Source organism: Jaculus jaculus, chromosome 15 (assembly GCF_020740685.1).
Source record: "Jaculus jaculus isolate mJacJac1 chromosome 15, mJacJac1.mat.Y.cur, whole genome shotgun sequence".
Lineage (NCBI taxonomy): Eukaryota > Metazoa > Chordata > Mammalia > Rodentia > Dipodidae > Jaculus > Jaculus jaculus.
This window is the reverse complement of record NC_059116.1, coordinates 56,489,165-56,512,488: the sequence shown is the minus strand read 5'-3', so window position 1 is coordinate 56,512,488 and position 23,324 is coordinate 56,489,165. Positions and strand designations below refer to the sequence as shown.

Sequence of the window (23,324 nt, the reverse complement as noted above, 5' to 3'; positions counted from 1 at the left end):
TATCTTTGAACTCACAGCGATTCTTCTACCTCTGCCTCCGGGTGCTGGTATTAAAGGCGTGCACCACTTTTTTTGAGACATGGTCTTGCTATGTAGCCCAGACTGGCCTCGAACTTGCAGCTAGCCTGGGACTCCAAGGCACAAGCAGTTTTCCTCAGCCTTACAGGTAGCTGGAACTCTAAGTGAGTATCCTCACCTAGCTAAAAATGTTTGTTATGATATAAACAGACCAAAGGCACAGTCTGAAGACTTGTAAAAATATTTAAAACACTTATTACAAATATTTAAAATTTATTAGGATATATTACACAGACGAGAAGGCTATAATTGGCAATACTCTTAAACAAAGATAGTTGAGATGCTAATTCTTTTTTTGAGACAGGGCCTCACATGTTCTAAGCAGGGCTAGAACTCACTGTGTAGCTGAAGATGACTTTGAACTCCTGCCTTCACTTTCTGAGTGCTGAGATTACATGGTGTGCCATTGCATCCAGTTTATGTGATTGTGGGGGTTGAACCCAGGACTTTGTGCATGCCAGGCTAATACTCTCCCTGAACTGCATCCTTAGGTAATGTTGAATATCCTTATAAAACAGCAAGTTGATGTAATATGTATATAAATTTCATACTTAAAATGAGAATATTGTTATTGGGAATATTTGGCATTTTCTTCCTTATGATTCTATATACCATTGGCATGCATTAAAGCAGTATGGCCTATGTTGTTGTGGTGGTTTGATTCAGGTGTCTCCCGTAAATTTAGGTGTTCTGAATGCTAGGTTCCCAGCTGATGGAGTTTTGGGAATTAACGCTTCCTGGAGGCAGTGTAATGTTGAGGGTGGGCTTATGGGTGTTATACCCAGTGTCCTCTTGCCAGCGTTTGGCACACTCTCCGGTTGCTATTGTCTACCTCATGTTGGCCAGGGGGTGGTGCCCACCCTCTGCTCATGCCATCATTTTCCCCTGCCTTCATGGAGCCTTCAAGTCTGTAAGCGAAAATAAATCTCTCTGTTTTTCCCACAAGCTGCTCTTGGTCAAGTGTTGTTGCAGTCAGGTTCATATTGCTGGCATAAATCACTGAACCAAGAGCAGCTCGTGGGAACAAAGGGGTTACTTTAGCCTACAGACTCAAAGGGAAGCTCTGTGATGGCAGGAGAAAATGATGGCATGAGCAGAGGGTGGACATCACCCCTTGGCCAACATAAGGTGGACAATAGCAACAGGAGAGTGTGCCAAACACTGGCAAGGGGACGCTGGCTATAATACTCATAAGTCTGCCCCCAACAATACACTGCCTCCAGGAGGCATTAATTCTCAAATCTCCATTATCTGGGAACTTAGCATTCAGAACACCTAAGTTTATGGGGGATGCTTGAATCAAACCACCACATTCTACCCTGGGCCCCCATAAACTGATAACCACCCATGATGTAAAATGCAATGCATTCAGCCCAACTTTAAAAGTCCCCATATTTTTAAATCAATCCTAATGATGTTCAAACATCCCTATAATCCAAGGACTTTTTTTAAACATTTATTTATTTATTTGAGAGTGACAGACAGAGAGAGAAAGAGGCACAGAGGGAGAGAGAGAGAGAAACAAGGGGTGTGCCAGGGCCTCCAGCCACTGCAAACGAACTCCAGATGCATGCACCCCCTTGTGCATCTGGCTAACATGGGTCCTGGGGAATCGAGCCTTGAACCAGGGTCCTTAGGCTTCACAGGCAAGTGCTTAACCACTAAGCCATCTCTCCAGCCCATTCAAGGACTTTTAATTGAACCATAATACCAAAAAATCCCCAAAAGACCCATAATGGCAAAGAATAAACATTCACACTGCAAAAGATGGCATTGGGCATAGATAGCAAAGAAACATTCAACCAATACAAGATTTAAAACAACCAAGGCAACATCAAACTGTGTAGCTCCAAGTCCAACAACTCTAGTCAGTGACAAATCTCCAAGTCCAATAATTCTAACCAGCCTTCCAGCTAGGCTACTCACAATCCTGGAAAACTTCATCTGGGGATGACAGCTCTCCTTGGCAGTCATCTCGTGGTCCTGGCATCTCCACTGAGTCTCCACTGCAACCCACGGTTCATCCTCACAGCTCTGTTGGGTCTCCATGCAGGCATCCAGCAAACCTGCTTCACAATGCCCATGGCCATTTCCAGAACACAAGACTGTGTTGCAAACTCAATGACCCTCTCTTTCCTGCATTTCTTATACTCCATAATGCCAGGTAGGGTGCCACTTTGTTAATACAGGGGAGAATAAAGCAGAGTTTGAAGAATAGGACATTCCTTGAGCATTAAGGCCCCTTCAAAAGAGTCTACATTTTTCCTGTTGCCCCAGTGCTGGTCATCTGGCCCAATCTCAAAGGTTGTAATTTCATATAATTGCAGCTAAATGGGTAGAAGTTTCAGCCCCAAAATTCATTTCTGTGCCATATACTAGTGCTCATACTAGTTCATTTATAAGCAATGCAACCCTGCACAACTTGTCAGGACACAGCCAGAAAAGCAAGCCTATCACACAAACTGCTTCTAGCTCAGTCCAGGCAAAGGTCTTTCTCACCCTCATAAGCAAATCTTCACAGTCCATAGTTCTTACTGTATTCAGGTCTTTCAACTCTGACCAGAATAGTCCATCAAGCTGTACTTACAGCACTGCAAGGTGTCTCTTGGGCCAATGTTTCAAATCCTTCCATATTCCTCTTGAAAATCAGTTCCCAAAGGCCAAAGCTATACAATCAGGTGTCTAGCAGCAAATGATACTACTCTTTGCTACCAACAATACTGTTGTAGTCAGGTTCACATTGCTGGCAGAAATCACTTCACATTGCTGGCAGAAAACATCTGTGGCGGTTTGATTCAGGTGTCCCCCATAAACTTAGATGTTCTGAATATAGGCTCCTAGCTGATGGAGCTTTGGGAATTAACACCTCCTGGAGATAGTATGTTGTTGGAGGTGGACTTATGGGTATTATAGCTAGTTTCCCCTTACCAGTGTTTGGCACACACTCCTGCTGATATTGTCTACCTGATGTTAGTGAGGATGTGATGTCCACCCTCTGCTCATGCCATCATTTTCCCCTGTCATCATGGAGCTTCCACTGAAGTCTATCAGCCAAAATAAACCCTTTTTTCCCAAAAGCTTCTCTTGGTCAAGTTCTTTCTGCCAGCAATGTGAACCTGACTACAACAATTGTGTTTTTAACATAATTATAATAAATTTTAATAAAATCAAAGAATTGTGATTATTATATAATCCCCACTAGATTAATAGGGTATTCAGTTCTTGTTATTTCAACAAAATACCTGACAGAAGCAGCTTGAGGAGAGGGTTATCCTGGCTCATAGTTTATAGGATACATTGTGGTGGGAAGGCATAGAGGCAGGAATGGTTCTACCCCAGAGGGTGTGAGCCTGTGGCAGTGGGTCTTCACATCTTGAAGACAGGACATAGAGAGCTATATTGGAACTAGAGGCAGGTATAACCTTCAAACGACCACCCACCCCTAGGGGCCTTTGTCTGCCAACTAGACTCCATGTCCTAAAAGGTTTTATAACTACCCCAAACTGCCACCATCTGGGGAACAAATGTCCAAACATATGAGCCTGTGGGCAATATTTAAGACCTGAAACCAACTGGTTTCTGGATGCATATACTCTGAACTGTCTGTATTCTTTCTAACCATTTGTGGTTTCCTAACCACACTGATGAGATTTTTTCTTTTTCTTTACTTTTTCTTCTCTTCTCTTTTTTTTTTCCTCCCTCCCTCTCTCTTTCTTTCTTTAAAGTAGGGTTTCACTCTAGCCCAGGCTGACCTGTTATTCACTATGTAGTCTTCGGGTGGCCTGTAACTCAAGGTGATTCTCCTACCTCTGCCTCCCAAGTGCCGGGATTAAAGATATGCACCACCATGCCTGACACCTGATGAGATTTTTTGAATGAATGAATGTTTCAGTAAGGTTATTTGTTCTCTTATAACTAGATTACAATGCAAACATTAGAAGCCATGTTTGCACCATGGCATACAGGAAAAACAGAAAAGGAACATAAAGCTATAAACTGGTATTGGTAAAATTCAAAAATATATTTGTGCCATTTCCTCTGTTTATATGGACAGAATATTTTTATATATTAGAGTACATTATGTGAATTATTTTATTTTGCTGTCTTGATGAGTGAACCTAGAACCTTTTGCATGCTAGGCAAACACTGAACCATGGAGCCACACCCTCAGCCCTAAATTTTTACTTGTAAAATATTTTTATTTATTTATTTAAGAGAGAGAGAGAGATTGGGCATATCAGGACCTTAGCCGCTGCAAACAAACTCCAGATACATGCACCATTTTGTGCATCTGGCTTACATGGGTCCTGGGGAATAAAACCTAGGTCCTTTGGCCTTGCAGGCAAGTGTCTTAACTACTAAGTGATCTTTCCAGCCCAAACTTTTACTTTTAATATTGGCTATATTGTTAGTACACATTAGGACCTCTAGAGAAGACACCAGTGACATCATTAACTCCTCATTAGAAACCTTGCTTATCAGACATCATAGCAACTATTCAACTTCATTGTATGAAAAAATCATGTATTGGTCTCATTCTCCTCCCTGACCCCCTTTCAATGAGGACCCTCCTCAGAGGCATTGCTGGTATTCACCATGGGGTTATAAGTTATGAGAGCATCAGTCAGTCATTATAAGGGTGGGGGCAATGCTTTTGGATACTCCATACACTGTGGCTCTTACAATCTTTACACCCCTTCTTCCACAATGTTCCCTGAGCTTTGGCAGGCATATTATGAGTCTACTTTACTGGTAAGCTCTCATCAAATTCTGGATTTCTGCTTTGATACATTTTGAATGTCCCCAGTATCTATCATCATCTCCTTGGCACAGGTTGTCAGGCTTTCCATGAAAGCAGTGCTCTTGCTTAACTTGCCAATTCCTCTGTGGTTTCCCCAGACCCTGACTGATATGCAAGAGGTGGCTCATCAGCTCGTATCACCCTGATACAAAAACCAGACAAAGATAGAATAGAAAAAGAAAATTACAGACCAATCTCCCTCGTGAACATAGATGCAAAATTTCTGAACAAAATATCGACAAACAGAATACAAGAATTTATCAGAAAGATTATTCACCCCGACCAAGTTGGTTTTATCCCAGAGATGTGGGGATGGTTTAACATACACAAATTGATAAAGGTAATACATCATATAAATGGTCTGAAGGACAAAAATCACATGATCATCTCAATAGATGTAGAAAAGACATTCAACAAAATACAATATCCCTTCATGGTAAAAGTATTACTGAAACTGGGAATAGAAGGAACATATCTCAACATAATAAAAGGGGTCTGACAAACCTACTGCCAACACAATACTAAATGGGGAAAAATTTGAAGCTTTTCCTCTAAATTCAGGAATAAGACAAGAGTGTCCACTGTCCTCACTTTTATTTAATATAGTATTGGAAGTCTTAGCTATGGCAACAAGGCAAGAGACACTCATAAAAGGGATACTCATGGGAAAGGGAGAGATCAAATTTTCATTATTTGCAGATGATATGATTCTATACATAAAGGACCCCAAAGACTCTACCAGCAAACTGTTAGTGCTGATAAACACTTTAAGCAACATAGCAAGATACAAAATAAACGCACAGAAATCAGCAGCTTTCCTATATACTAACAACAAACATGCAGAGGATGAAATGAGGGACTCTCTTGCATTCACAGTTGCATTAAAAAAAAACAAAGTAACTTGGAATAAACAACCAAGGAAGTGAAAGATCTCTGCAATGAGAACTTTAAAACACTCAAGTGAGAAATTACAAGACATAAGGAAATGGAAAGACATCCCATGTTCTTGGATTGGAAGAATCAATATTGCGAAACTGTCAATCTTACCAAAAGCAATCTACACATTTAATGCAATCCCCATTGAAATTCCAATGGCATGCTTCACAGAAATAGAAAAAAAAAATCCTAAAATTCATTTGGAAGCACAAAAATACCCAAATAGCCAAAACAATTTTGAGCAACAAAAATAAGCCAGGTGGCATCACCATACCTGATTTTAAGCTATGTTACAAAGCCATAGTTACACAAATAGCATGGTATTGGCACAAAGACAGACATATGGATCAATGGAACAGAATAGCTGATCCAGATGTTAATCCAAGCAGCTACAGCCATCTGATTTTTCACAAACATGCCAAAAATATTCATTGGAGAAAAGATAGCCTCTTCCACAAGTGGTGCTGGGAAAACTGGATATCTACATGTAGAAGGATGAAAATAGATCCTTTTCTTTCTCCATGCACAAGAATCAAATCCAAGTGGACTAGGGACATTAAGTGAGTCAGCTATGTTTTCTTGTTATGTTGATGTATTTTATTTCTTCCTGGTTTTCACTGTTTTCTGTAAAAGAAAAAATACTCCAATGAAGGGTAAGAGCACAGGTATCTGTAATTTATGGATTTTTGCTTTTCATGTGGACAGTTTGGCAACAAAAATATTGTTGCTTTTTCTTGATATATCACTTTTTTCTTCTTTCTTTTCTCTGTTTCTGTTTTTCCTTCTTCATTTACTTCTCTTTTATACAGTACCTCTTGTACCTTCTCTATATTTTTAGAACAAATTTATATATTTTTGTGGTTGTAAGGCTGAAACCCAGGCTCATAGACATGGTAGGCAAGTGTTCTACCACTGAATTATATTTCCAAACCCCAAATTTATCATTGGAATAACAGTCTACATTTCAATTGGTCTAAGAGGCAAGAGCATGCTCTTTATGGAATGAGAAGCACTTGAGAATGGGTAATTAGGAAACACTTGAATAGCAATTTAGCTAGATATTTGGGGCAATATTTTTGAAAATTTATTTTTCAATAAAAATGACTTCTCAAGGTCATTTATTGAGTAAGTTTATTCAAACTAAGGTATCTCAAACTGACTTTTTTACTTTTATATGTTTAAAGATTTTTAAAATTTTTTCAAAAATTACATTGTGCTACTATCTAAACTAAGGAGTACAGGAAATTGTAAGAAGGGCAGAAGCCTTGACATAGAAGCTTAACTCTGATTTTGGACATAAAAAAGAAGGAAAAGAATTATGAGTCATTTTTTTATCCTTACATTATATAACCTTACATATGAGCCATATGTAGTAGAAAAATAGAGAAGACACATAAAGAAGAAAACTCTTTGGACTGGTGGAATACAATTTTGGAGGGTAGAATACTTTACTTTTAAGGGCTGGAGAGATTGCTCACTGGTTACAGGCACTTGCTTGAAAAGCCTGCCTGTCCTGGTTCAGTTCCCCAGATCTCATGTAAAGTCAAGCATACAAGGTGGCACATGCATCTGGAGTTCATTTGCAATGGCAGGAGGCCCTGACATGCTCATAATCACTTTTTCTCTCTCTCTCTCTTTCTCTCATAAATAACTAAAATAGTTTTGAAAGTTATAAACTGAAAAATTTCCAAACCTGAGAGTGGTATGCTCCCTATAGACTCAGAGGATTTAAAAAGTTTATTTATTTATTTTATTTTATTTATTTAATTAATTAATTAGTTTATTTTTGCAAGCAGAGAGAGACAGAGATGGGTGCACCAGAGCCTGTAGCTACTGTAAACACTCCAGATGCATGTGCCACTATGTACATCTGGCTTTATGTGTACTGGAAAATCAAACCTGGGTGGTTAGTCTTTGTAGGCCAGTGCCTTAACTATTGGTTCTGCTTATTGTATGTTTGTTGGTGAAGAAAGTCTTCAGCTTCATGTGATCCCATTGGTTGCATGATTGTTTAAGATCCTGTGCTGTTGGGGTTTTGTTCAGGAAGTCTTTTCCCATTCCTATATCATGGAAAGTTCTTCCTATATTTTCTTCTAGTAGTAACCGAGTTTTCAGTCTTCTTGATTATTGTGCATGGCAAAATGTGTGGATCAAGTTTCAGTTTCCTGTATATGGTTATCCAGTTTGTCCAGCACCATTTGTTGAAGATGCTGTCTTTTTTTTCAGCCTGTATTGTTAGGGCCTGTGTCAAATATCAAGTAGCTGTGGTTATTTGACCCAAAGTCTGGGTCCTCCGGTCTATTGCATTGGTCTATACTCCTGTTTTTATGCCAGTACCATGCTGTTTTTATTACTATGGCTTTGTAATATAGCTTTAGATCAGGTATGGTAATGCCTCCAAAGGTATTTCTTTTTCTGAGGATATGTTTGGATATGCGAGGCCTTCTGCCTTTCCATATGAAATTTGAGATCATTTTTGCTATCTCTGTGAAGAACACTGTAGGGATTTTAATTGGAATTGCATTAAATCTGTATATTGCCTTTGGTAGGATTGTCATCTTCACAATGTTGATTCTGCCTATCCAGGAACATGGGAGGTCTTTCCATTTTCTCAAGTCCTCCTCAGTTTCTTTTTTGAGTGTTTTTATGTTTTCATTATAGAGATCTTTCACTTCCTTGGTTAATGTTATTCTGAGGTTTTTTTTGGTTGTTGTTGTTGCTGCTATTGAAAATGGGACTATGTCTCTTATTTCTTTCTCTGTATCTTTGTCATTTGCATACAGAAAGGCTACTGATTTATGTGCATTGATTTTGTATCCTACTACTTTGCTATAGGAATTAATCACCTTCAGGAGTTTTGGGATGGAATCTCTTGGGTCTCTTACATATATAATCATGTCATCAGTGAATAGAGATAACTTAACTTCTTCCTTTCCAAATTGTATCCCTTTTATTTCCTTCTCCTGTCTAATTGCTTGAGCTTTGACTTCTAGTACTACATTGAAAAGCAGAGGTGAGAGTGGACAATCCTGTCTTGTTCCTGATCTTAATGGGAATTCCTCCAGTCTTTCTCCATTAAGTATTATTTGGGCCTTTAGAGCTTTGTATATTGCCTTGATTATGTTAAGATATGAACCAGCCATGCCAATTCTCTCCAATGTTTTGATCATGAAGTGATGTTGTATCTTGTCAAAGGCCTTCTCTGCATCTATCGAAATGATCATGTGGTTTTACCTAACCATCCACCTAAAGGCACTGGAAAAACAAGAAAAATCCAACCCAAAGAGCTCCAGAAGGAAAGAAATAATTAAAATCAGAGCAGAAATTAATGAATTGGAAACCAAGGAAACAATTAACACACTTGACAAAACAAAGAGCTGGTTCTTTGAAAAAATGCACAAGATTGACAAGCCCTTTGCCAATTTGGTCAAGCAAAAAAAGGAGAAGCTTCAAATTAAGAAAATGAAAAAGGAGAAATCACAACAGACATAAGTGAAATTGGGAGAATCATCAGGACATATTTCAAAAACCTCTATTCCACAAAATTGGATAACGTGGAGGAGATGGATAAATTCCTGGATACATATTATCTATCAAAGCTAATAAATTCAGAGCAGATTAATCACCTCAATGAACCCATCACACTCATGGAGATTGAAAAAGTAATAAAAAAAACCTCCCCAAAAAGAAGAGTCCAGGACCAGATGGCTTCCCAGCTGAATTCTATCAAACCTTCATGGAAGATCTCAAACCAATCTTCCTCAAACTGTGTCACACAATTGAAGAACAAGGAAAGCTACCCAACTCCTAATTCCAAAACCAGGCAGAGATGCCACAAGAAAAGAAAACTACCGGCCTATTTCCCTGATGAACTTAGATGCAAAGATCCTGAACAAAGTCTTCACAAACCGAATCCAACAACACATAAAAAGCATTATCCACCTTGACCAAGTGGGATTCATCCCCGAAACACAGGGGTGGTTCGACATACGGAAATCTGTCAATGTAATACACCACATAAACAAGGTTAAACATAAAAACCAGATCTGAGTTTCCATCCTCCATATGGCTGACTCTTTTTCTTGAGAGCTTCTAAAGTATTTTGGGCTTGTTCAATTAGGTTTACATTTTCTACTACTTTTCTATGTATAGTTTCCATCTCTCTGTCAAGTTCCCTGTTCACATCATTTTCTGATTTTCTGGATGCTTCTTGGAATTCATCTTTGCATTTCTTTATGTCTTTATTTAGCTTAGCCAGCTGATTTTTGAGGTTCTTTTTTTTCCCTCTCTCTCCTTCATATCCTTTAACTGTCTTTGGAGCCCTTCCATTTTCTTATCTATTAGGTCTAGTCTAGTGGTGACAATATCCACACAATTATTGGCCCTTTGTTGCTTTTCTGCAAGTTCTGCTATTAGCTTGCGTTACTCATAACTTCATTTTGGGGTTCTGATCCTAATGTCTCTTCTATATTTTGATTAGAGACATCCATTGTAGGACTGGGTGCTCTTAATGGATTTACTTGTATTTGATTTTTCACATTATTTCTTTTGTGCTGTGGTCTTCCCATCACAGTGTAGGGGCAGGGAGAGTGGGACTGTGGTCGTGAGGGGTAGGGGAGTAGGGCAGTTTTCACGTGGGGGCTGAAGGGGAGCGGCGTGGCTTTCATGCCTTGGGTGGGAGGGAGGAGCAGAGTAGCTTTCATGTGGGGGAGGGGAGCAGGGCAGCTTTTGTGCGGGGACAAGGGGGTACCGTTCTCAGGTTTTTTGTTCTTTTTTTTTAGTAAAAGGCAAAAGATTTATTCAATCTGAAGAGGAACCAAAGTACGTAGGTGTCTTAATAAAGCTTGAAACTTGGATCTATAGTCTCCTAGCTAGAGGGGTGTTATAGTTAGTTTCGCATTGCTGATAGAAATCACCCAACCAAGAGCAGCTTGTTGAAAAAAGAGGTTTATTTTGGCTTACAAGCTTAAGGGGAAGTTCCATGATGGCAGGGAAAATGATGGCACGAGAAGAGGGTGGATATCATCCCCTGGCCAATATTAGGTGGACAACAGGGACAGGAGAGTGTGCCAAACACTGGCAAGAGTACACTGGCTATAATACTCATAAGCCTGCTCCAATAATAAGTTGCTTTTAGGAAGCATTTATCCCCAAATTTGTATGAGCTGATATCCTAGCATTCAGAACACTTAAATTTATGGGGGACACCTGGATTAAACTACCACATTCCATCCCTGGCCCCATAAACTGATAATCTACATGATGTGAAATGTATTGCATTTAGTCCAACTTTAAGAGTTTCCTTATTTGCTATCAATTCCAATGATGCTCATATATCCCCATAATCTAAGGTCTTTTAACTGAGCCATAATACCAAAAAATAACCTCAAACAACACATAATGGCACAGAATAAACATTCACACTGCAAAAGGTGATATTGTGCATAGCAAATAAATATTCAACCAATACAAGAATTAAACAGGGCAAACATCAAACTCTGTAACTCCATGTCCAACAACTCCAGTCAGTGACAAATCTCCAAGTCCGATAATTCTAAACCACCAACAAATCTCTGGAATTCCAATTCCACCCCTCTAGGTAGGCTACTCACAGTCCTGGAAATCTTCATCTGGGGCCAGTATCTTTCCTTGGCAGCCATCTCATGGTCCTGGCATCTCCACTGGGTCTCCATTGCAATCCAGGGTTCATCCTTATTGCCCCATGGGGTCTCCATGCAGGCAACCAGAAAACCTGCTTCACACTGCCCATGGCCATTTCCAAAGCAGAACACCACACTGTGAACTCAGTGACCCTCTCTTTCCTGCATTTCTTATACTCTACAATACCAGGTAGGATGCCAGTTTGTTAATCTGGGGGGAGGGGTCATGGGTAAAAGCATACGTTGAAGAATAGGACACTTCTTGATCACTCAGACCCCTTCAAAACTCTACATTCTTCCTGTTGCCCCAATGCAGGTCAGCTGGCCCAGTCTCAAAGGTTGTAATCTCAATTGCAGCTGAATGGGCAGCAGTTCACCCAAATATTTTTTTTTCCTATGCCATATCCCCCTGCTCACACCAGCTCATGTATACACAAAGCAACCCTGTACAAGTTCTCAGGACATGGGCATAACAGCAAACTTCTCATACAAACTGTTAGCCCAGTCCAAGCAAAGGTCTTTCTCACCTTCATAAGCCCAACCTCACAGTCCACAGTTCTTACTGCATTCAGGTCTTTCAACCTTGACCAGAATAGTTCATCAAACTGTACTTAAAGCACTGTAAGCCATCTCTTAGGCAAAGGTTTCAAATCCTTCCATATTCCTCTTGAAAATAAGCTCCAAAAAGCCAAAGCCACATAATCAGGTGTCTAGCAGCAACCCCACTCCTCGGTACCACTTTACTGTTGCAGTCAGGATTGCATTGCTGATAGAAATCACCCAACCAAGAGCAGCTTGTGGGAAAAAGAGGTTTATTTTGGCTTACAGGCTCGAGAGGAAGCTCCATGATGGCAGGGAAAATGATGGCATGAGCAGAGGGTGGACATCACCCCCTGTCCAACATTAGGTGGACAACAGGGACAGGAGAGTGCACTAAATACTGGCAAGGGGACACTGGCTATAATACCCATAAGTCCACCCCAACAATACACTCTCTCTGGGAGGCATTAATTCCTAAATCTCCATGATCTGGGAACTTAGCATTCAGAACACCTAAATTTATAGGGACACCTGAATCAAACTGCCACAAGGGGAAGTCACTGTAGGTGGATCCTGGGGTGTAGCCCTATGGTACATTCGTTTGGTGGTGGTGGAACTGAGGTATGCAGAGAGGTCTGAGTGATGGAGGGTCCCTGCTGTTTGCTTTTGAGTTTGTTGCTTTTGATGCTTGCCAGATGGTGATAGTTTTCTATGCTTGGCTGTATGGATGCAGCTTCCACCACTGATAGAAACTTGACCCTGGATCTTAAAGCTTGAAATAAATCCCTTTCTCCCATAAACTGTGTGGAAGTTCATCCCAGCAATGTGGAGCTTACTACAACACTGAGAGATTTGGGGTTGATTAGCTCCAACTAATGAGTCACAGCCAATACACATTTAAAGTAAAATATTTTAACCCCAGGTAATATTTCATTTTGCAAATTTTTAAGATTTAAGTAATTTTAAGGTTTAATTTAAAATATAATTCAGCTGGGTATGGTGGCATGCACCTTGAGTTTCAGTACTTAAGAGGCTAATGTAAGAGTATTGTCATGAGTTCAAAGGCAGCCATGAGCTACAGATTGAGTTCTAGGTCACCCTGGGTGAGAGTAAGAACCCACCTAAAATACCCCCAAATATATAATCCAATTATGAATAACCCAGTGTGGTGGTTTGATTCAGATGTCCCTCATAAACTTATGTGTTCTGAAAGCTTGGTCCCCAACTCGTGGCAGTTTGAGAATTGGAGCCTTGCGGAGGTGATGTATTGTTGGGGGCAGGCTTATAGGTGTTATAGACAGTTTCCCTTTGCCAGTGTTTGACATACTCTCCTGCTGCTGTTGTTCACTAGATGTGGGCCAGGAGATAATATCTACCCTCTGCTCCTGTCATCATTTTTCCCTGCCATCATGGAGCTTCCCCTTGAGTCTGTAAGCCAAAATAAACCCTTTCCTCCCACAAGCTTTTCTCGGTTGGGTGTTTGCTGCCAGTAATATAAAGCTGACTACAATAGTAAAGTGGTATCAGAGGAGTGGGGCTTCTCCTGATAGAAATCACACTGGGGCTTTGGTCATCTGGAGCTAATTTGAGGGAGGAATGTGGAAGGACTTGAAGCCTTGGCCTAAGAGATGCCTTGCAGTGCTGTAAGTACAGCTTGATGGATTATTCTGGTCAGAGTTGAAAGAACTAAATGCAATAGCAGCTGTGGATTGTGGGGTTTGGTTTATGAAGGGAAGAAAGGGTTTTTGTCTGATCTAGCTAAAGACAGTTTGTGTGAGAGGCTTGCTGTTATATCCATGTCCTGAGAACTTGTTTAGGGTTGCATTGTGTAGAAACAGACTGATGTGAGCAGAAAGATATGGCAAAGAAAGAAATGAAATCTTTGTGCTGAAACTATTGCCTATTCAGCTGCATTTGTTTGAGAAGTTATGACAGCAGGAAAAAATGTGAACTCCTTTGAAGTAATGGGCCTGAATGCTGAAGTGTCTTGCTCTTTATAGTCAGATTTTCTTTTTCCCCCATTGGAGTAACAAATTGGTAGCCCACCTGCTACTATGGAGAATAACATGCAGTAAAGAGAGGGTCATTAAATTTGAACAGTTTTGTTTTTTAGAATGGCCATGGGCAATATGAGGCAAGCTTGTTGGACTACCTGTGTGGAGACCCATTGGAGCCATGTGGATGAACTGTGGGTTGCAGTGGATACCCAAGGTAGATATCAGGTCTATGGGATGGCTTCCAAGGAGAGCTGTCAGCACCAGATGAAGTTTTCCCAGACTGTGAGTAGCCTAGCTAGAGGGGTGGAATTGGAACTCCAGAGACCCATAACTGGTTAGACTTATTGAAGTTGGAGACTTGGCACTGGATAGAGTTGGACTTGGAGCTACAGAGTTTGATGTTTGCCCTGTTTGTGTTAAATCTTGTATGGGTTGAATATTTCTCTGCTATGCCTAATGCCATCTTTTGCATTGTAAATGTTTATTCTGTTCCATTGTGGGTTTTTTTTTTGACTCAATTAAATTATAAATTATGACTCAATTAAAAAACCTTGGACTGTAGTGATGTTTAAACATCACTGGGACTGATAAAAACTATGGAGACTTTTAAAGTTGGACTGGGGCTGGAGAGATGGCTCAGCAGTTAAAGTGCTTGCCTGTAAAGCCTAAAGGCCAAAGTTTAAGTCCCCATATGTTCCTCAGTACCCACATAAATCCAGATGCACAAGGTAGCACATGCGTCTGGAGTTTGTTCACAGTAGCTAGAGGTCCTGGTGTGCCCATTCTCTCTTTCTCTTTCTGCCTCTTTCTCTCTCTCATTCTCTTTAAATAAATAATTTTCAAGTTGGACTGAATGCATTACATTTTACATCATAGATGGTTATCAGTTTATGGGGTCTAGAGGTGGAATTTGGTGGTTTGATTCAGGTGTCCCCCTTAAATTTATGTGTTCTGATAGCAATTTGAAAATTAGAGTCTCCTGGAGGTAATGTATTATTGGGGGCGGGCTTATGGGTGTTATAGTCAGCTTCCTCTTATCAGTGTTTGACACACTCTCTGCTGCTGTTACCATGATGTTGGCCATCCTCTGCCCATCATTTCCCCTTGCCATCATGGAGCTTACCCTCGAGTCTTGTGATGGTTTGATTCAGGTGTCCCCTCTAAACTTAGGTTTTCTGAATGGTAGGTTCCCAGCTGATGGAGATTTGAGAACTAATGTCTCCTGGAGGCAGTGTATTATTGGGGGTGGGCTTATGGGCATTATAGCTAGTTTCCTCTTGCCAGTGTTTGGCACATTCTTCTGTTGCTATTGTCCACCTTATGTTGGCCAGGGGGTGCTGTCCACCCTCTGCTCATACCATCATTTCCCCCTGCCATCATTGAGCTTCCCCTCGAGTCTGTAAGCAGGAAAAACAAAAAAACAAAAAAACACCAAAAACTTTTTTATCCCAAAGCTGCTCTTGGTTGGGTGATTTCTGCCAGCAATTTGAACTTGACTGCAATAGTAAAGTTGGTACCAGAGAGGTGGGATTGCTGCTAGATACCTGACTGTGTGGCTTTGACCTTTTGGAGCTGATTTTTAAGAGGAATATGTAAGGATTTGAAACCTTTACCTAAGAGACTCCTTAAAGTCCTATAAGTACAGCTTGATGGACTATTCTGGTCAGAAATGAAAGACCTGAATGCAGTAAGAACTAAGGACTGTGAGGTTTGCTTTATGAGGGTGAAAAAGAACTTTGTCTGGACTGGGATAGAAGCAGGTTGTGTGAGAGGCTTGCTGTTATGCCTGTGTCCTGAGAAGTTGTCAGGGTTTCTTTGTGTAGAAATTGACTGGTGGGAGCAGAGGGATATGGCTCAGAAAGAAATCTTCAGGCCAAAACTACTGCCTGTTCAGCTGCCATTGAGAGATTACAACCATTGAGACTGGGCCAGCTGACCTGCAGAAAGAATGCAGTCTTTTAAAAGGGCCAGAATGCTAAAGGAGTACCCTGTTCTTCAAAGTCTGCTTTATTCCCCGCTGGATTAACAAATTGGCAACCTGCCTGGCATTATGGAGTATAAGAAATGCAAGGAAGAGAGAGGGTCATTGAAGTTGCAATGCAGTCTTGTGTTTTGGAAATGGCCATGGGCATTGTGAAGCAGGTTTGCTGGTTTGCCTCCATTGAGACCCAATGGAGCCATGAGGATGGCCTGTAGTTTGCAGTGGAGACCCAATGGAGATGTCAGGACTACAAGAAGGCTGCTAAGGAGAGCTGCCAGCCCTGATGAAGTTTTCTAGGTCTAAGTAGCCTAGCTGGAGGGGCAAAATTGGGACTCCAGAGACCTGTTGCTGGTTAGAATTACTAGACTTGGAGACTTGTCATTAACTAGAGTTGTTGGTCATGGAGCTACAGAGTTTGATGTTTGCCCTGGTTGTTTTAAATCTTGTGTTGGTAAGTGTATATGTATTTCTTTGCTATGCCCAATGTCATCTTTCACAGTGTGAATGTTTATTCTGTGCCATTATGTTTTTTTTTTTTTTTTTTTTTTTTTTTGGTGTTATGGCTCAGTTAAAAGATCTTGGATTATGGGCATGTTGGGGACTTTTAAAGTTGGACTGAATGAATTGCATTTTACATCATGGATAGTTGTCAGTTTATGGGGGCTAGGGGTGGAATGTGGTGGTTTGATTCATGTATCCCCCATAAGCTTAGGTGTTCTGAATGCTAGTTTCCCAGCTGATGGAGATTTGGAAATTAATGCCTCCTGGAGGGAGTGTGTATTGTTGGGGACAGGCTTATGGGTATTATAGCCAGTTTCTCCTTGCCAGTGTTTGGCACACTCTTCTGTTGTTATTTTCCACCTTATGTTGGACAGGGGGTGATATCTACCCTCTGCTCATGCCATTGTTTTACCTTGCCATCATGGAGTTTCCCCTCAAGTCTATATGCCAAAATAAACCGCTTTTCCCTCAAAGCTGCTCTTGGTTGGGTGATTTCTGCCAGCAATGTGAACCTGACTGCAACAAGTCTATAAGCAAAAATCAACCCTTTCCTAAGTTGCTCTTGGTCAGGTGTTTTCTGCCAGCAATGCAAAGCTGACTACAACACCCAGTACAGATGGTTTTCCCAGTGCATATTTAAAATGATAATAAATCACTGCCTTCACATGAAGATGTCAAGTGGAGGAAAAAAAGGGAATAATAAAGTCATTTAAAAATGAAACAGAACTGTGGTTCTTTGGATGCTATTCTAAGCATACATTGTATGTTTTGGCTTCAGTAGTGAAAAGTTTTCTATTTAGAGTATTGACCTCTTTTTTTTTTTTTTTTTGTTTTGTTTTGAGGTTCTTGCTCTAGCCTAGGCTGACTTGGAATTCAGTATATAGTCTCAGGCTGGCCTCGAACTCACATCAATCCTCCTATTTCTGCCTCCTGAGTGCTGGGATTAAAGCATGCTCCACCACACCCATTGAGTATTGACCTCTTTCAATAAAAGTGATGTATATCTATTATAAAGATATGAAGTTATACCACAATGACAACAAAACCAAGAAAATTAAGAAAAGGGCAAGGGACTTCAATCGACATTTCTCCAAAGAAGAAAACCAAATGGCCAAGAAGCACATGGAAATATATTCAATGTGATTAGTAGTAGGGAGATGCAGATCAAATCTACAGTGAGTGACACTTTTCTCCCAGTAGGATAGCTAATATGTTTTAAAAATAGAAAATATTAATTGATGAGGATATGGGTAAACTGAACCCTTTGTACTTTACTGGTGGAAACAAAACATGGTGCAGCCACTATGGAAAACCGTTTTGTGGCTCTTAGATGTTGATAAATATACAACACCATAAAGAGACTTAATGCCACTGATTTGTATACTTAAAAAGAATTACATTGGTAGTTTTATGGTACTTACAGATTATCACAATAAAAAACAACAAAATAAAGCAAACTGTTGAAAAGAGTTCAACAAATTGTTTTAAATCTAGAAACTTTCCAGAAATAGTCTGTAAAGATTTGGAACTTTATTCTAATCCTTTATTCTGTGTCTTGTGCTTTTAACTTTTTTGTTCTGAGATTTAAGAAGTTTTCTCTATAAAGAAAGCTGAGATAATAATGCAGACAACATCCATGAACATTAAGGCTAGCTATGACCCAAACATGAGCAGGTGGTCTTTCCTACCCAAAGCTAACCAGCCTATGTGGTGTTCACAGTTGGCAGCTGTGGCCTCATAGCTGATCTAATCTAGCCAATTTAGGCATAAAATAAGGAATGAATTAAACTAGAAACTGGAAAAATCCCAGGCCACATCATTATCTGAATCAATATTAATGCACCTCAATAAGGATCCTTGTTTTCAGTATATGCTGTTTGGTAGTGCTATTTCTCTTATTTTGGTCTGATCTGAAGTGATATTGAAAATCTTACTTTCTTCTCTTTCAAATATTTCTGGTCCTAACATGATAAAATAATATTGGTAATATTTGATTTTATCACAAGTATATATTTTAAGAGACTAAATGTAATAGCAAGTTTAATAAATATGCAAATTAAGTAAGTTTAGAAAATCAAGGGGCATTTTATTCCAGTTTGAACTCTGTCACTATTTTTTCTTGTAACCTTAGACTAAAGTAGTGATATTAAAGCAGAAATAGCAATTGAACACAAACTTTAGAGCTGGAATATCCAAACACAATGGATTATTATTGGTCTCCCTTTCCCCACCTCACATTTTCAACCATATTATTTGTTTAAGAATTATCAATGAAGACTGTTTTAATTCTAGTCTCACCTTACTATTACTATTTGTAGACAATTTACTTACCTTTCGTCAGTCTCAATTTTATTTGTAAAATAGATATTAAAAAAGGGCCTACTTCTTAGGTTTGTTATGAGAGTTAAATGAGTTAATAAGGAAAAAAGTCTTTAGTACAATGCTTTCATACAATAAAGTACCCAATCAATATAAACAACTTATGGTGGTGATGATGTTGATATACCTAAAATTTTGCTGATTTCTGCTTTTCATAACTTACCTTAGGTGTAATGTCTTTGCTGAGGCCTCTGCTTCTGGATGTGGTCCCAACCATTCAACAGACTGCTGCTTTGGCCCTGGGAAGACTGGCTAATTATAATGATGACTTGGCAGAAGCAGTTGTGAAGGGTGACATTCTTCCACAACTTGTCTATTCATTGGCAGAACAGAATGTAAGACTTTAAAAAAAAATCTGTGTTTTTGGTTTAGGTTCAAAAACTTGATGATTTTGGCACAGTTGTAAATTTGAAGGCATTAGAATTATTGGGTGTTACACAGCATCATATTCTCTGAACTGTGCATAGCAATATTTTGTTTTGGGGGTTGATATGCAGCTTTTTCTATTACTGTTAATTTAAAGGGACAATACAAAAAATAGAGAATTACAAATACATCAGTATTTCTGCACATGAGACCTTTTTTTTTGGTTTTTCGAGGCAGGGTCTCACTCTGGCTCAGGCTGACCTGGAATTCACTATGTAGTCTCAGGGTGGCCTTGAACTCACGGCAATCCTCCTACCTCTGCCTCCTGAGTGCTGGGATTAAAGGCGTGCGCCACCACACCCGGCACATGAGACCTTTAAATGAAAGTGTAGGATCTATGTCAGGTAGGACCATAGGGGGCAGGCAACCAAGTAGTTGTTTTCAGCAGCTCTTATGCATAGGTGAAATATGGTTAGTAGAAAGAATGAGAGATAGTCTTGAAGGGAGAGGAGAGAAAATGTTTAATGGAAATTTTGGTAAAACATTATTTCCCTAAGTTAACAAGCATTTCAACCCTTTAAAAACAGTCTAAAAGTGTTCCTGTTCCCTCCCTGCTTGCCAGTGCTAGTCTGGTTCTATATAGTGCTACTTACTTTCCTCAACAGTTAGAGGCTCTGTAAGTAGAATATCCATTTCCACTGTTATTTTATTATATTTATTTCTTGATATATATAAGAATAAATCCCTACTTGTATAATTAGACAAATTATTCAGTTAAAAATGGGCAGAGGGGCTGGGCAAGGTGGCATACACCTTTAATCCCAGCACTTGGGAGGCAGAGGTAGGAGGACCGCCCTGAGTTCAAGGCCACCCTGAGACTACATAGTTAATTCCAGGTCAGCCTGAGATAGAGTAAGTCCCTACCTGGAAAAAACAAACAAACAAAAAAGTACAAAGGACTTGAATATATGTTTTCCCCAAGAATATCTACAAATGGCCAATAAGCATACCCAAAGAAACTCAACAGCATAGCCATAAAGATCAAAATCACAATTAGATATCACCTCACACCTAATAGAATGTCCATAATAAAAAATAAAGTAGGAAAATAACAAGTGGTGGCAAACATTTGGAGAAATCGGAGCCTTAATATATTACTGTAGGAATATAAAATACTGTGAAACAGCTGGGCGTGGTGGCACACACCTTTAATCCAAGCACTTGTCCGGAGGCAGACGTGGGAGGATTGCCATGAGCTTAAGGCCAGCTTGAGACTACATAGTGAATTCCAGGTCAGTTTGAGCTAGAGTGAGACCCCCTTAAAAAACAAAAACAAAAAATACTATGAAATACAGTTTGGCAGGTATGCAATAAGTTCAATGTTTTTATCCTATTATCCAGCAATTCTCCCTGTAATTATACATGCAGAAGAACTCAATATAGTTTATCAAAAGTCATACACAAATGTTCAGAGCAACATTATAACAGCCTAATGGTGGAAGCAGTCAAAGTATATCAATAGAGGATAAACAAAATGTTATGTTTATCTGTACAGTGGATTATTATTCTGTCATTAAAGTACTGAGGTGACAACATAGAGGATTAAAAACCTTATGCCAAGTTAAAGATGTAAGACACAAAAGGCCACGTAGTATGTAATTCTTCTTATTTGTTTTATTGTTTGTGAGTGTGTTGTGTATGGTGTATGCCTGTGTGTGCAGATGCATGTACCCTTTGTGCAGGCCAGAGGAAAACATCAGGTGACCTGCCATATTTACTTGAAACAGAGTCTCACTAAACTGGAAGCTACTGTTTTTCAATCAGACTGGTGGATCAGCAAGCCCCAGCAGATCTTCCTTTCTCTGTTGCCCTCAGCAATGAGGTTGCAGGCATATGTGGCCATGCCTGGTGTTTTGTTTATGTGTGTGCTGGGAATTGACTTCAGGTTCTCAAGCTGTGCAGTAACTGCTCTTAACCATTTAGCCATTTTTGAAGCCTCCATATAATCCCATTTTTTAATTTAAACAATATGCAGATTCATAATGACAAAAGCAGATTAGTGGTTGCCAGTGGCCGGAGGGAAAAGAACAGGGAATAACAGGTTAATTTTAAGAAGATTCTGTTTAAGAATGGGACTAGGAAGTGGTGATGTTTGCACAGCATTGTGAATGCATTAAATACATTAAATGCCATCAATATATATACTTTAACATCATTCAAGGTAGAAATTTATGACATGTGTATTTTACCAGAATAAAATCTTAATTGTACAATAATTTGATTCAGGGTCTAGGCTGAGAAGATGGCTCAGTGGTCAAAGACATTTGCTTACAAAGCATGATGTTCAGGTTCAACTCCCCAGTAAAGCAGGATGCACAAAGTAGCATATATATTCAGAGTTCATTTGCAGTAGCAGGAGGCCCTGTTGTGCCCCCCACATGAATTAAATTGAAATTTTGATTTATTTTATAAACTTGACAGTTATAAATTATATTTTTGCTGTGGCTATTCTTCATCAGATATTGTTCTTCCTCCTGGGTCTGCTCTTTCCTTGGAGAAGAAGCTCCATGTTTTGTTTCCACATAGAAGTTTTCAAAAAAATTTCTATGTGTAAATATTTATGTCTACTACATGTAAAGAAACAATGAGTACTAGGCAGAAAAGAGAGGAGGCAGCTAGAATGTACAGCAGTATTCACAAGCCTTCATATCTTTTATCTACCAACCTCTTAAGTTATTTTTCATGGGAGGTTTAATCTCCTCTTTATTAGTTAGTTTATTTTTTTTGGCAATTCTTATGGACATGGATAAGAAAGAGGAACATTAGATTTAAGAAAAAGTAAAAAGCATGAGAAGGGAACCGGAAAGTATGAATAACAGGCACTGGTAGATAGCTACAAATTTAAAATTTGATAATCCTGAAAAATAAAATGTCATATTAGTTTAAGGTAATGACATGAAATGTATCACTATTCTGTTTCCACAATTATAAGAAAGTAATCTTTACTTTAAAAGTTACTTTAAAAGTTTACCCTAGAGATGTGTGTAGACCACCCATTCAGAGCCAAAAGTTCTAGGCTGTGGGGCACAGGCCCCTGGCCCTTATGAGGTCATAATTGGCTTCTCCTTTCACCTAACTCAGACCATTTAGGCTGCCTTCTTATAGCCAAGAGGACCAGGCCACTCAAGCACATACCTCTGCCCCACTCCTGAAGACTACTGGAAGCAGTCAGTCCAATAAGTTTGTGGGCTGTTACAGGAGCAGGCCCAACCCCAGCCTACCTTGTTTCTCCCAACCCCCAGGGAAGGCCCTGTTGCTACATTCTTGCCAAGACAAAGGGAATATATCCATATGGAAAAACCCCTATGCAGACCAAGTAACACAAGACTAAGGCAAGTAACACAAGAAACTGTATCCCCACCAACAATGTGTAGTCCTGCAGTTGAAGCCTCCAAGGAGACCTACTTAGAGGAAACTCTACATAAAGAATTCCAAAACAAGACTTCTGGTTAAGAAGGCCGCATAGGTACCACGCCAAAGCAGCTGGGGGGAGAGGGGAGACCAAAAAAAACTCAGCAAACTACACACTTTTACTAAAAAGTGAGGTGTATAGGAAATTGAAGCGGCAGCGGAGAAGTAGAAGAGATCCACAGCATCCAGAGCCCGCACAGGCCAGCAAAAGTGACCCCGGCAGCTCTGCCAACCGTGGCGGAGGTGGCACACCAGAAAGCCAGCAGGCTCGGCTTGAGACACAGGAAAAGCCAGGTGCGGGAGCTTCCCCTCACACTGTGCTCTCCGCAACTCAGGAAACGTGAAGGGAGAGCGGCAGTGAGCAACGGAGGAGCAGACCACGAGGTAGAAGAACACGTGGAGCAGTGAGAGAACCAGAGCAGCTGCAGCTCCCTCCCCTCCCCCACAGCCTGAGCCCAGCTCCAGCGAACAGAGCAGTGGTCCCGGGACCCGGCCACACCAACTTGAGCCCACAGCAGGACCCAAGCAGGAGCAGAGTCTGGCAGCAACATCAGTGGCTCCGGCATTGGTAATGGTAACAGGGGCCCCAGCAGCAGCAGATCCAATAGTGGCAG

At 40.1% G+C, this 23,324-nt stretch overlaps 1 protein-coding gene across 1 annotated transcript in view; it reads left to right on the top strand.

Annotated features, from left to right (window-relative positions):
* Spag6 (sperm associated antigen 6) overlaps positions 1–23,324 on the top strand; it is a 104,949-nt gene that overhangs the window by 21,098 nt on the left and 60,527 nt on the right. The window contains exon 3 of the mRNA XM_004668415.2: positions 19,042–19,208. Coding sequence (XP_004668472.1) covers positions 19,042–19,208 — 167 coding nt within the window. The remainder of the gene's footprint in view (positions 1–19,041; positions 19,209–23,324) is intronic.